Raw genomic sequence first — 12,727 nt, 5'->3', positions numbered from 1 at the left:
TTTTTATCTGGCTTTGGTGTATGGGTAGTACTGATTCATATAGTGAGTGAGAAATGTTCTCAACTCTTGCATTTTCTGGAAAAGTTTGAAAAATTGGTATAATTTCTTAAAATATTCAACAGAATTCTCTAGTGAAGCCATCGGGCCTGGATTTTTCTTTATAGGAAGATTTTTAAAATTAGTTTAAATTGAAATATTTAAAATTTAAGTTTAAGTTAATATTTTAAATTAAATTCCTCAACTTGTTATAGGTCTACACATATTTATATTTCTTCATGAATTAATTTTGATAATTTCTGTCTTCCTGAGAATTTGTCTATAGTATTTAACTTGTCTAAATTATTGTAATAAAGTTTTTTTAATATACCTTCTTTCATTCTTGCTTTCGCTAATTTGAGTTTTCTCTCTTAAGTTATTGGACCATTGATCTAAGGGTTTGCCCGTTTTGCCGATCTCAGGGTTTGCCCGTTTTGCTGATCTTTTCAAACAACTCGGGAATCCTGGTGGTTCTGTGGGTTATGGGTTGGGTTGCAAACAGTAAGGTTGGCAGTTCTAATCCATCAGTTGTGTTGTAGGAGCAAAATGAGGCTGTCTGTTCCCATAGAGAGGTACCGTCTCAGAAAGCCTAGGGAGTAGTTCTACTCGGTCCTATAGGGTCACTATGAGTCTGGATTGACTCAGTGGCAGTGGGTTTGTGTTTCAGTTTAGGAGAAACATCGGTGTACAGGTTTTTGTGTGGGATGCATTTTGAAGAGGTGTGTCTACATCTCTAGCCATGGACCAAGTACTTGTACTAAGGAGAGCCGAGACTGATGTTGGGTACACATGCTGATGTGTCTGGCTTTCGGTGTGTACTGCCAATCCAAGCTCCTGGATGTTTACAAATAGTCCTTGGCTTTAAAAGGGGCCAAGACTTCTGAGTCAGCTCCAAAGTCTTCATTCTCCCCTACATGTTTCAGCCCTCCCTGGCTTTATGCCTCACCTTCTGTTCTGACCACAGTGTAAGTGAGCCCGGCAGGGTGGGAAATGAGCCGTGATATTCATGCCCAAAGATTCCAGTGCACATACACATGGACAGTGGGGATTTCTATTATGCCTCTGGGGGGAAAGGAAAAGTGATACATGTCATTTTGGGATTCAAGAAAATCAACAGCAAACCCAACTCTTAAATTGATGGGGGTGGTGGTGTTGGTGGTGGTGGTTCATCAATCAATGGATGTGATGATATCCAAATATTACTTTGGTTAGAAGAAGAATCCCACACAAATGCCCATTTTTCTCTCCCTTGGGTCTCAAAACCTTCACCACCCCCCCCCACTGCAGCGCATCTGCAAAGACAAGCATGTGTGATCCAGACAGCGGTCGGTGCGTTCTCTCGTCTTCTTCCTCCAGGTCCATCCGCTCTTGGCCTTTCTCTGTGATGACCATTTCCCACCGGCTCTCACTTGGGCCGGAAAAGGTTAGGAAAATTCTTCTTCCCTAATCTTCATTCTACAAATGAATCTGAACGCTGTTTGTTAGCTAAAATGTCAGAGCTAGGGTACATTCCTTTTCAATCCTGTTACCTCATTCTGGAAAAAGATCCAGCGAGCCAAAGGCTGGAGTTAAGGATAAGAAACCATAGGGGTAAAGAATAGTCTCCAAGGATAATGGGTACCTGAATCAGACTAAGAGACCAGAGAGACAGCACTTGGGTAAAAGTGGGCCTGTCTTCACCAAATAAAACTGCATGTGACATATTCAAGTGTTCTTTTATGAGACAAGATATTCTGTACCTGCTTGTTGAAATATCCTCAAAGGGGTAGAGGATCTCTCCATTGTTACAGATTTCGCAGATGAACCCCTTCTGGCTGCACAGACTGCAGCTATACACGTGGGAGGTGGCAAATTTAATGACCTTGCTCAAGAATGGAGCCAGCTTTCCCTCGATCACCTGCAGAAAGAGAAATGGGACAGGGAAGCAAATTCATTGAGCACAGACGTCTTGCAGATGCAGGAAGACAGGCAGGAATCCCTTTCCTGCACACAACAGGAAAACCTCTCATTATAATTTCTCAGCAATTCTGAGAAAGCAAAAACAGAATACTTTAGCTCTGAAAGAATTCTCTGGTCTACACCATTGGAGAGTGGAAAAGTGAAGATCCTGGCCATGGCCTTGCTACGGTTGGTGGCTCCCAGTGCAGTAACTGCGCTACTCTGCCCCACCATGCCTCTCCTCCCTTCCCAGAGCAAACAGGGTGCTCACTAGCGTTCAGCGTCAAGTCTACTACTAACGTGACACCCACAGTTTTAAAGGGCTTAAACGGAGTGCTTCATAGATAACAGGAAAACAACAGGATGGTTTTGTGAAATATTTCTACGTGGAATCACATTATAGTTATGACATGATTAGCAATGGAACAGTTTTAAAAGGTTTTCTCTTTCCTTTAATTACTACTTGATAGATACAAAAAAGGTATTGATACAGGGTCACAAATACTAATTAGCACAATATTGATTACTGAAACCTCAGAAAATTTGAAAAGATCAAAGATTTTTGAAACATCAGTATCAAAGAAAATAGTCCATTTTTGGCGCATGTGCAGACAAAACCACGTGATTTGAAGCACCATTGTGACTGGACACTAGTGTCAGTTCGGACCACAGTACATTAGACGGTTCAAACAGTAAACTAACACAACTATTTTGGCCTTGCAGATGGAAAATGTTTTTGTTGCTATGACTGACCAAAGGGATGCTTTAATAGAAAAGAACACATTTCGGCTGACACAGGGCACAGCATTTTTATGGACAGTCATTTAGGTGTCACTCCTTCTGACGGCATCACCGGGCGCAGCCGCCACCTGCTTGCTGAAGGTCCTTTTGAGGCCCTCGGCTTCGGCGTTGTGCTGTAAGGGACTGAACACCAAGGCTGGAGGCCTCCTGCTCTCAGGGCTACAGGGACGGTGCGGGCGCAGAGAGGTGCAGTGGATTTCTCCAGGTGGACTCCAAACACAGGGTGGGTGTTCATGTAGAATCTTGTTTAGAGAATTATCACTTCCCTCAGTGAACACAGAGGACATGTAGACATTTATTACTGTTATTTCCTGCTTTTGGTGAGTACAAAGTTCAAAGTGCAAAACCAGGCCTAAATGCCACCATGATGATGGGCTGCCTGCTCTTTTCCTCCGAGGAGGGAGAGGGTAGGATGGAGACAGGCATTCCCCGAGGCCCTGGCATTGGCTTAGCTTACGTGTTTACCTCATGAGTTGGCCCTACTAACATCCATGAACTTGGGACGCATGGACACTCAGATCTCTCTTCCCTTTACTAATACTGAATAGGTTTCAAACACTCCAGCAGCTCACAGACGAACAGGATAAAACTGGTCTTTATTTTGCTTGCATTATCACCTGCTAAGTTTTTTTTAAAGAAAAAAGTTTATTTTATTTTAGAAATAGCTGGATACTTTCTTACCCGTGTTAACATAAAAATAATGCACGAGGGACATGTACTAAACTTTATCTAAGGAAAAGTTACAATGTCAAAATGCATCAAGAACAGTAATGAATAATACAAAAATAAGACTACAAAGAATGTAATGATATGTTCTGCAATGAAATAGCCCCACGGTTGTTATAGGCTGGAATAGACTCCATGGCAGTGAGTTGAGAATTTTTAAACAGTAACATAGGAGCCCTAGTGGTGCTATCCGGTGCTGGATTGCTAATCACAAGGTCAATAGTTCTAACCCATCAATGGCTCTGAGAGAGAAAGATGAGGCTATCTGCTCCCCTACAGATTTACAGCCTTGGGAATGCTGTATCGGGTCATTATAAGTTGGTGGTCGTTGGACCTTTGGTGAGACTCCTGGCTTAGTGGGTGTCCAATGAAAGGGGTCTCAGAACCATCATATATTTGGTATCTCAATGCTCCCTTTGTATCACTATGCCAGGATCTGCCCCTGTAAAGAATGTTACAGGAAAACTCCCCTAGCACCCACCCCATGCTCAGTGTAAACAGAGCTCAATCAATTAAGAAATCAATCTGTGCAAAGAATCAAATAATGAATTACAGCTTGTAGTTGGCCTATATTCGCATAAACTCCTCACATCAAGAGCACCTTAAATTCTATGCCATTAGATGAATGATTGTTATCAATGAAATCACATTATACTCCAGAGGGATGATCGACAATGTTTTTCTTTCTTTCTTTTTTTTTGGGGGGGGGGGGGATTTGATTTTTTGTTGTTGTTGTTCTTGTTGATTGTTGCTTTTGTTTTTGTTATAATATGACCACTAAAGTAAACCATAGTTGATCATAATTCATGGACAAGCAGATGGATTCTGGGCTCCCACTTAATTCTAGCCCCAATAAATCCCCAGACAATTAGTTCCTATAACATGGCCCTGCTTGATACTCATTCGCCTGCATGAAATGATCAATGAAGATAAGGGTCCTATAGTACAAGGCGGTGAAGAAAGCAGATGGTTTCAATTGGAAAGTGTCTGAGGTTTTAAAGGCTTGTATTCAAACAAGCAGCCATTTAAGTGAGGCATCAATTAAGTCCACATGGGAGAAGCACACAAGCCTGTGTGGTCCAGAGGTGATGATAAAGAATCCAAATGTAATGAGGGGAAAAGTATCACAGCTTACATTGTGAACATTCAATTTGTAGAAGGCCAGGAAGGCAGTCGAAGCCCAAACTCCATCTGCAGAGTTCTAGTGAGATTAAGCCTCTGGCAGATCCCCTCTGGTCACAGGCCAGGGACTAAAACAGTTTTACTATCAGACAGAAATTATAAACTCTTGATGGATCAATTACGGTATAATATGGTACTCGATCAGCTGACCTTTCTCTTGACCCAACCTACATTTATTCTAGGCTTAAAAATTCCTCCCTTATCAGGTATCAAATGATCCGAAACAAACAACTACATTGAAGTGAATGAAGGAGGTTGGAGTGGAGACCCCAAGCTCATCTGTAGACAATTGGATACTCCCCCAAAGAAGGATTGTAAGGAAGGGATGATTCAACCAAGGTGCAGTATAGCATTCTTCTAGTTCCTGAATACTCCCCCCTACCCCAACTACCATGACCCAGTTCTACCTTACGAACCGGGCTAGACTGGAGAATTCACATTGGTACAGGTAAGAGCTCGCAACACGTGGAATTCAGGAAAGGTAAACCCCTCAGGAACAGCAGTGGAAGTAGCAATTTCATGGGCGTAGGGGGATGGCCAGGGAGGGGGAAGGGTGAGAAAGGGGGACCCATCATGAGATTAGATGTACAGCTGATCCCAGTCCCACCCCCACCTCCGCCGAAGGGGATGAATGACAGAAATGTGGATGAAGGGAGACAATGGACAGTGTAAGATATGAACTAATAACAATATAAAATTGATCAAGGTTTCACGAGGGGGGGAAGGGGAGGGAGGGGGTTAAAGGGGAGCTGATACCAAAGACTCTATAAAATGTTTTGGAGATGATGATGGCAACATATGTACATGTATGCTTGGTACAACTGATGCATGGAAAGTTATGAGATGTAAGAGCCCCCAATGACTTAAAAAATAGTCCTCCCTTGTTCCATGACATAAATTTCTTCTGACTTTTAAAATATTGCTGGTGTTCTTTTCTTTCTTACTCTTTATATTTATATTAATTTTTTCTTCTTTCTGTTTTTTTGTTTCTGTTAAGTTTCCCAGTTTATGATGTACAGAGGAATGGATGGTGATAACAATTGATGCAATGGTTTATTGAGGAGGGGTGGGTTGGGGAAATTGGGGAGCCAAGCAATGAATGCAGGAATGGGGGAAGAGCACTAGAACTGATTTTGATGATTCATATACAACTCTTTTTAAAAAGAGACTTAATTATGGAAGTGGGTGACATGTGAATTTTATATTAAAAAACTACTTAAAAAGAAACCAGTGTTGACATTGGTTAAGGAGGAAGAATTTTTGTTTAGGAGGCACTGAGCTTATGTTAATGGTGGTGGGATAATTTGGTAAAGATATCAATAATTGCTGCACAACATAAAGAGTATAATCAATGACACTGAATTATACACGTTGAAGTTGTTAATTGGAGAATGTTCTGTTGTGAATATTTTTGCCACAATTAAAAATTACACTAATAGAAAACAAAAACAAAACTGAGCTCATTTTGGAATTTTGAATTTCATGTTTAAAAACATCAGAGAAGAATTCCATGATATTTAAAAATGTACACAACAGTGATTACTGTTAGGGAGGGGAACAAGTTTGAGAAGTAAGCCTTTCATTGTGTATACTTTTATGTCCTCCCCTCTCCAATTAATGTGTGTTTTTTAGTATTAAAATACAAAAACCAAAGAGAAAAATCAGGTTTCCTGTTTGGTAAGAGTAAAGTTGTGTATTTGAGTGTTGTTGCTGTTTTCCTTAAGAAGGTGGGTGAGATCATCTTGTGCCCAGCAGACATGTCTCCCGCCATTCGTTAATGTGCTCTCTTTTCCTGCCTTTAGGGAGTCATAGAGAGACCTCCTTTTTTTGTCTTAAATCATTTTATTGGGGCTTGTACAACTCTTATCATAATCCATCCATTGTGTCAAGCACATTTGTACATTTATTGCCATCATTCTCAAAACGTTTGCTTTCAGCTTGAGTCTTTGGTATCAGCTCATTTTCCCCCTCCCTCCCTGCTCCCTCATGAATCCTTGATAATTTAGAAATTATTATTGTTATTTTGTCATATCTTACACTGTAAGATATGACACATCTCCCTTCACCCACTTTTCTGTTGTCCATGCCCTAGGGAGGAGGTTATATGTAGATCCTTTCCACCCCACCCTCCTTCCACCCTCCCAGTATCACCACTCTCAGCACTGGTCCTGGATTCCCTGTGTTTCCAGTTCCTATCTGTACCCGTGTACATCCTCTGGTCTAGCCAGACTTGCAAGGTGGAATTGGGATCATGATAGTGGGGGCAGGAGAGGAAGCATTTAGGAACTAGAGGAAAGTTGTATGTTTCATCGTTACTACACTGCACCCTGACGGGCTTAATCTCCTCCCCGAGACCCCTCCACAAGGAGGTGTCCAGTTGCTTACAGGTGGGTCTTGGGTCCCCAATCTGCACTCCCCCTCATTCACATTGATTTGATTTTTTTGTTCTTTGATGCCTGATACCTGATCCCTTCGACACCATGTGGTCACACAGGCTGGAGTGCTTCTTCCATGTGGGCTTTGTTGCTTCTGAGCTAGATGGTCGCTTGTTTGCCTTCAAGCCTTTAAGACCCCAGACGCTATATCTTTTGATAGCCGGGCACCACCAGCTTTCTTCACCACATTTGTTTATGCACCCATTTGTCTTCAGTGATTGTACTGGGAAGGTGAGCACACACGATATGATTTTTTGTTCTTTGATGCTTGATAACTGATCCCTTTGGCACCTTGTGATCACGCAGGCTGGTGTGCTTCTTCCATGTCGGCCTGGCTGCTTCTCAGCTAGATGATTGCTTGTTTACCTTCAAGTCTTTAAGGCCCTAAACGCTATATCTTTTGATAGCCGGGCACTATCAGCTTTCTTTACCACATTTGTTTATGCACACATTTGTCTCCAGTGATTGTATCGGGAAGGTGAGCACACATGATATGATTTTTTGTTCTTTGATGCTTGATAACTGATCCCTTCAGCACCTCGTGATTATGCAAGCTGGTGTGCTTCTTCCATGTGGGCTTGGTTGCTTCTGAGCTAGATGGCCGCTTGTTTACCTTCAAACCTTTAACACCCTACCAGGGGTCCTCAAACTTTTTAAACAGGGGGCCAGTTCACTGTCCCTCTGACCGTTGGAGGGCCGGACTATAGTTAAAAACAACAACTATGAACAAATTCCTATGCACACTGCACATATCCTATTTTGAAATAAAAAAACCAAAATGGGCAAAACCACCCGGTGGGCCGGATAAATGTCCTCAGTGGGCTGCCTGTGGCCCACAGGCCGTAGTTTGAGGACCCCTGCCCTAGAGGCTATATCTTTTCATAGCCGGGCTCCACCAGCTTTCTTCACCACATTTGCTTATGCACCTCCTTTGTCTTCAGCGATCGTGTTGGGAAGGTGAGCATCACGGAATGTCGGTTTAATTGGACAAAGTATTCTTGCATTGAGGGAGTACTTGAGTGGAGGCCCAATGTCCATCTGCTACCTTAATACTAAACCTATACACATATGCACATAGATCTATTTCTCCATTATCACATATGAATATGTTTACATATGCACATGCCTTTATTTAGACCTCTATAAATGCCCTTTACCTCCTAGTTCTTTCCTCTATCTCCTTTAACTTTTGAGACCTTCTTTTTATGGTCTCTCAGGAACTGTTAGCATCCATAAACCTCAGCAAAGGCATGCTCCTAATACCAACACATACTACATACTTTCTAAGAAATGACCACTACCCAATCATATACCCAACCACCAGTAAACACTTTCCAATGTGTCATAGTTATTTCTAAATTGTGGTAACAATGCTTCAACTGAGCTGCCTTTTTCTGATTTCTCTCTTCCCTAAACAATTAAGTTTAAAGCCACATATAACGAGAGGCATAAACACCCTATAATGCATTCAGAGGAAAACCGCCAGAACACAGAAAATGAAGTCGGGGGTAGATTGTTTGAGGGGTGAGGATGAGAAGACTGTAAGGGGCACAAAAGCTTGTCTAGGATGGAAAAGACTAGATTGGCATGTGTGTACAGATTCTTTCTCTACCTAAATGAGGGGTGTGCACATTTTGAAGGCTCTTAAAATACATGATCAGATTTATATTGCCAGTGATGTATTATTTATCCCGATTTAGAGTTCATTCTTATTAGGAACATGAAGCATATCTTTGTTTCATTAGATCTTACCAGTTACATCTCATCCCCCACTTAATCCTTCAGGGCTATGTCACCATTAGTCTGCTTTTTGTCTTTATTGAATTACCTGTGATGGACATTTCCTATTAATAGAAGACGTGCAGTCTTTTGTGACTGGCTTCCTTCATTCCATTCACTTACTGTTTTCAGGGTTCATGTTGATTCTCTTTTAAATCTCTTTTTTCCACATGTTCTCGCCACCACTCTCTAGAATACTAAAATAATCTACTTTTATTTCCTGTGCCAGTCTTTTTTTCTTTGGCCCACCCTGCATACATGTTAATGAGTGTTAGATATCACTTTCATCCCTTCCCTCAAACCTTCAATAAATCCCTTATTTTATCACTAACACGAATTCTTCATTCAATTCATTCAATGAAATTCCATTGGGTTACTATGTCTCAGATACTAGATACCAGAGAGAACTGGCCAGAACTGGAACTTACATTTTGCTTAATGTGCAAGTGTCTTCGGAAATGGACTGTAGACTTCCTCTCCCATTTTGTTCTCCCATCCTCAGTACACTTAACTTCCGCTGTGCACAAGCATTGTCCTGCATAGAGATGCTTATTCTTGTCCCCTTGCCTTTACCCAGGTCACTTCCCCTCTCTGTGATCTCACCACTATTGCTCTCTCTTAGATCTCTCTTAGGTCTCATGGCTCAGATCTACTGTCATGACAGGTATCTTTGGCTTCCTCAGCTGTCACTAACCTCGTGAGTTTCTCCCTAGTCATTGTAACCTGTACATCCTATAATACAGAGCTTGATGCTGTCTCACATTCTTTGCTATTGTTTAACACACGACTGTTTATCCTCTCCAATTATACATTGGACAGATAAAACGGGTAACATTTAGTCATTTTCACTTATAAAAATAGCCATCTTATATGGAGCAGCCTAAAAGACTGTAACTTGCCTGAGGGCAAAGAGAAAGTTTGCCAAACGTCTTAAATACCCTCTCTCTTCTAGGCCTCTAAATTCTTGTCAATTGACCAGCGATGCTTTTCCTCTTTTTCCTTGGATTGTCAGCAGCCGTATGTTGGGCTGGGTCACAAACTTAGTGTCGCTGTGCTGTGAGATCCCGAGAGAAACACCAAGAGCACAAGGACCTCGTTGTCAGCTCAGCTGTTGTAGGACTACTCCCCACCAGGCCCTCCGTGTGTCTTTCTCAGTTGTCCGTCAGTGCTCCCCTCTTTGTCAGCTTAGGCTCATGGTCATGTTCCAAAGGTCTCAAGCTGTTTCGAAGTTTATCTTACATCAAAGTGAGGTGATAGCCTAGAAGTTCATTATAGAGTTGTATGTTTATTTTAACATCATGGAAAGGAAAACTTTATACTTAGAAAATGTCAGGGGCAGTCAGAGAGATTTGGCAGATTGAAACCTTGTCTTTGAAAACGGCCACCAGCCGCACTGGACACAGAACCCAGCTACCGGGCTTCTCAGTGAGCGGTTTCATCATGACTGGGCAAGTCTCTTCGCCGCTCCCTCTCCAAGTTGTTTCCTCCACCGAAGATTAAGAGAACATCTACCTTGCAATGCTGCGGGGAGGCTCAGATTTGCTATCCTGTAAACACCGAGAAGCATATGCCTTAGAGCAAGGAAGCAGAGCATTTGTGTCCAACAGAGCAGACCTGCCAATGACCTCATAGGGTCTTTGTGGCTGTACTCTTTGGGGAGGCAGACCATGGGGGCTTTCTGCTGCAGCGTGGCTGGGTGGGTTTGAACCACCAATCTTGAGAGGTTAGTAGCTGAGAACTGCTGTGTCACCAGGTCTCCTTGAAGAGTAAATAGTAGCTTATGACTAGCTTATCTTAAACTAAACAGACATTTTCTAAGATTTAGATTCATTCCTCCTTTCAAACACTTAAGATTTATAGCAGGGGGAAGAAAAGCAGACATGAAGTTCATTTCTTTCGTTTAGACAGGCTTGGTAGAAGGTACTGTAACACAGCCAGCTCCAGTTCTCGCGATATTACTTAACCAAGAAAACCAGGCGTGCACAGAATCGTTTCTTTAGCCAAGGGCTGCAGGCTGGGGGAAGATATTTAACACACTTCAACCATGGTGAGGATCGCCTATGTAAAATAACACCTAGCAATGCCTGGAAATTGTCTGTCTTACTCCTTTTCTACTTGTAATTAAGTCAGTCACAGGTTAAGAGAGCATTGTAACAATCGAAATGTCAGAATGCTGCTTCATCTTCAGCACTGCAAGGCTGGCGGCTCTCAGTACCCAGGGAGTCATGTGGCTGTGTTATGAGCGATGGTGTAATAGATGCGGCTTGGCCTCTCCGTCCATTTATTCCCTCGAAGTGCACGTCGACGTGAACAAAACCCGGACAAAGTAATTAGCAGAAAACATATGTAGCTCTTCCCCCATCTCCTCGCTCTCCTGCAGCACTCAGCCTCCTTCACCTCTTCCATGTACCAAATGATGCTATCTCCCTGAGAGAAGGCAGATGTCTGAAACAGGGAGAGGGAGTTTAATGCTTTTTTCCGGTGACATTTGATGAACTGTACTATGGAGTCTTATTCTGATTTAGTTATCTGGAAAGCGTGTGACTGCTTGACGATTCCCGAGGTGCCCTACTGCCTGGATAAAGAAAGCAGCCTTTTGTATGTCACTTAACGCGATGTGTCATTTTATGGGCAGTAGGACATCTTTTTCCAGGTGTTGCTGTTTTCCACTTTTGCGATCTCTCCACAAATCCTTAGTTCCTTCTAGAACTTGAGGGATTGTCAGTGTCACTTGCCCTGGTCCAGCCAGCTGACCAGTCTATTGAATATGTTGCCCTTCTTTGTGCAGGAGGCCCAGGGCCCAGGGGAGCTGCCTGTCATACTTCCAGCTTCGGGAGATGTACATTCCCCGCCCTTCTCTTCTGGTCAAGATGGCCGGGACAGGAATTTGAGGCCTATGGCTTTCTTGCAAACTAAGACAACACACTGTATTTGATTTACTTTCTTGCAGACCAATCAAAAATTACAATTAAGTTAAAAAATAACCCAGTGCTGCCTTCTCCAAACCACAAGTTCAGAAACAGCTGCTTATTACTCATGTGTGGCACCAGGAAATTGCAGTGTCATGTTCAAGGTCTGCAGCCAAGAGAGATCTGTGGGATTGGGAGAAGGACACCAGAACTGATGCTTTCACGTCCGCTACCTTCACTCGCCCTCAGCACCCTGACACAATGCAAACTCTTCAGGGGGAGACAGACAGACACCACTGACTTGGAGAAGGAAAAGAGAGAGGCCTCTTTCGCAGACAGAAATTCCTCTGATGATCAATTCCTTCCATCTGATTGGTCCATTTACCTGCCATTTCAATGCAAACATTCTTCAGCCATTGTGCAACATGTGGGTTCTGGACAACGGTTGGGAATACTTTGATGAAGACGGCTGCTGCCCTTGACAAATGGCCCCTCCTCCAGATGTTTAACCCAAAGACGCAATTCACTTTGAACAAAGCCACCTGTCACTCACTGACACAGGATGGGAGAACAGAAATTGTCACCTGTTGCGAAATGATCTTGAATATAATCTACAATCAGCGGTCTTCAAACTACGGCCCGCGGACCACATGAGGCCCGCTGAGGACATTTATATGACCCGCTGGGCATTTTTGCTTTGCCCCATTTTGTTTTCTAACTTCAAAATAAGATATGTGCAGTGTGCATAGGAATTTGTTCATAGCTTTTTATAAAAAACTATAGTCCAGCCCTCCAACGGTCTGATGGACAATGAACTGGCGCCCTGTTTAAAAAGTTTGAGGACCCCTGATCTACATTTTGTGTTTGCTTGGCCCAGGACTAAGAGAGGTTGTACTCACCGTTTCACTCCAAGCACCATCC

At 42.7% G+C, this 12,727-nt stretch overlaps 1 protein-coding gene across 1 annotated transcript in view; it reads right to left on the bottom strand.

Moving 5' to 3' along the window:
- The window catches only part of PLEKHM3 (pleckstrin homology domain containing M3), a 196,805-nt gene that overhangs the window by 31,232 nt on the left and 152,846 nt on the right, over nt 1-12,727 (bottom strand). The window contains exon 7 of the mRNA XM_075528977.1: nt 1,776-1,933. Coding sequence (XP_075385092.1) covers nt 1,776-1,933 — 158 coding nt within the window. The remainder of the gene's footprint in view (nt 1-1,775; nt 1,934-12,727) is intronic.

The sequence above is a fragment of the Tenrec ecaudatus genome, chromosome 13, assembly GCF_050624435.1.
Source record: "Tenrec ecaudatus isolate mTenEca1 chromosome 13, mTenEca1.hap1, whole genome shotgun sequence".
Classification (NCBI taxonomy): domain Eukaryota; kingdom Metazoa; phylum Chordata; class Mammalia; order Afrosoricida; family Tenrecidae; genus Tenrec; species Tenrec ecaudatus.
This window is presented reverse-complemented; position numbering and strand designations above follow the sequence as displayed.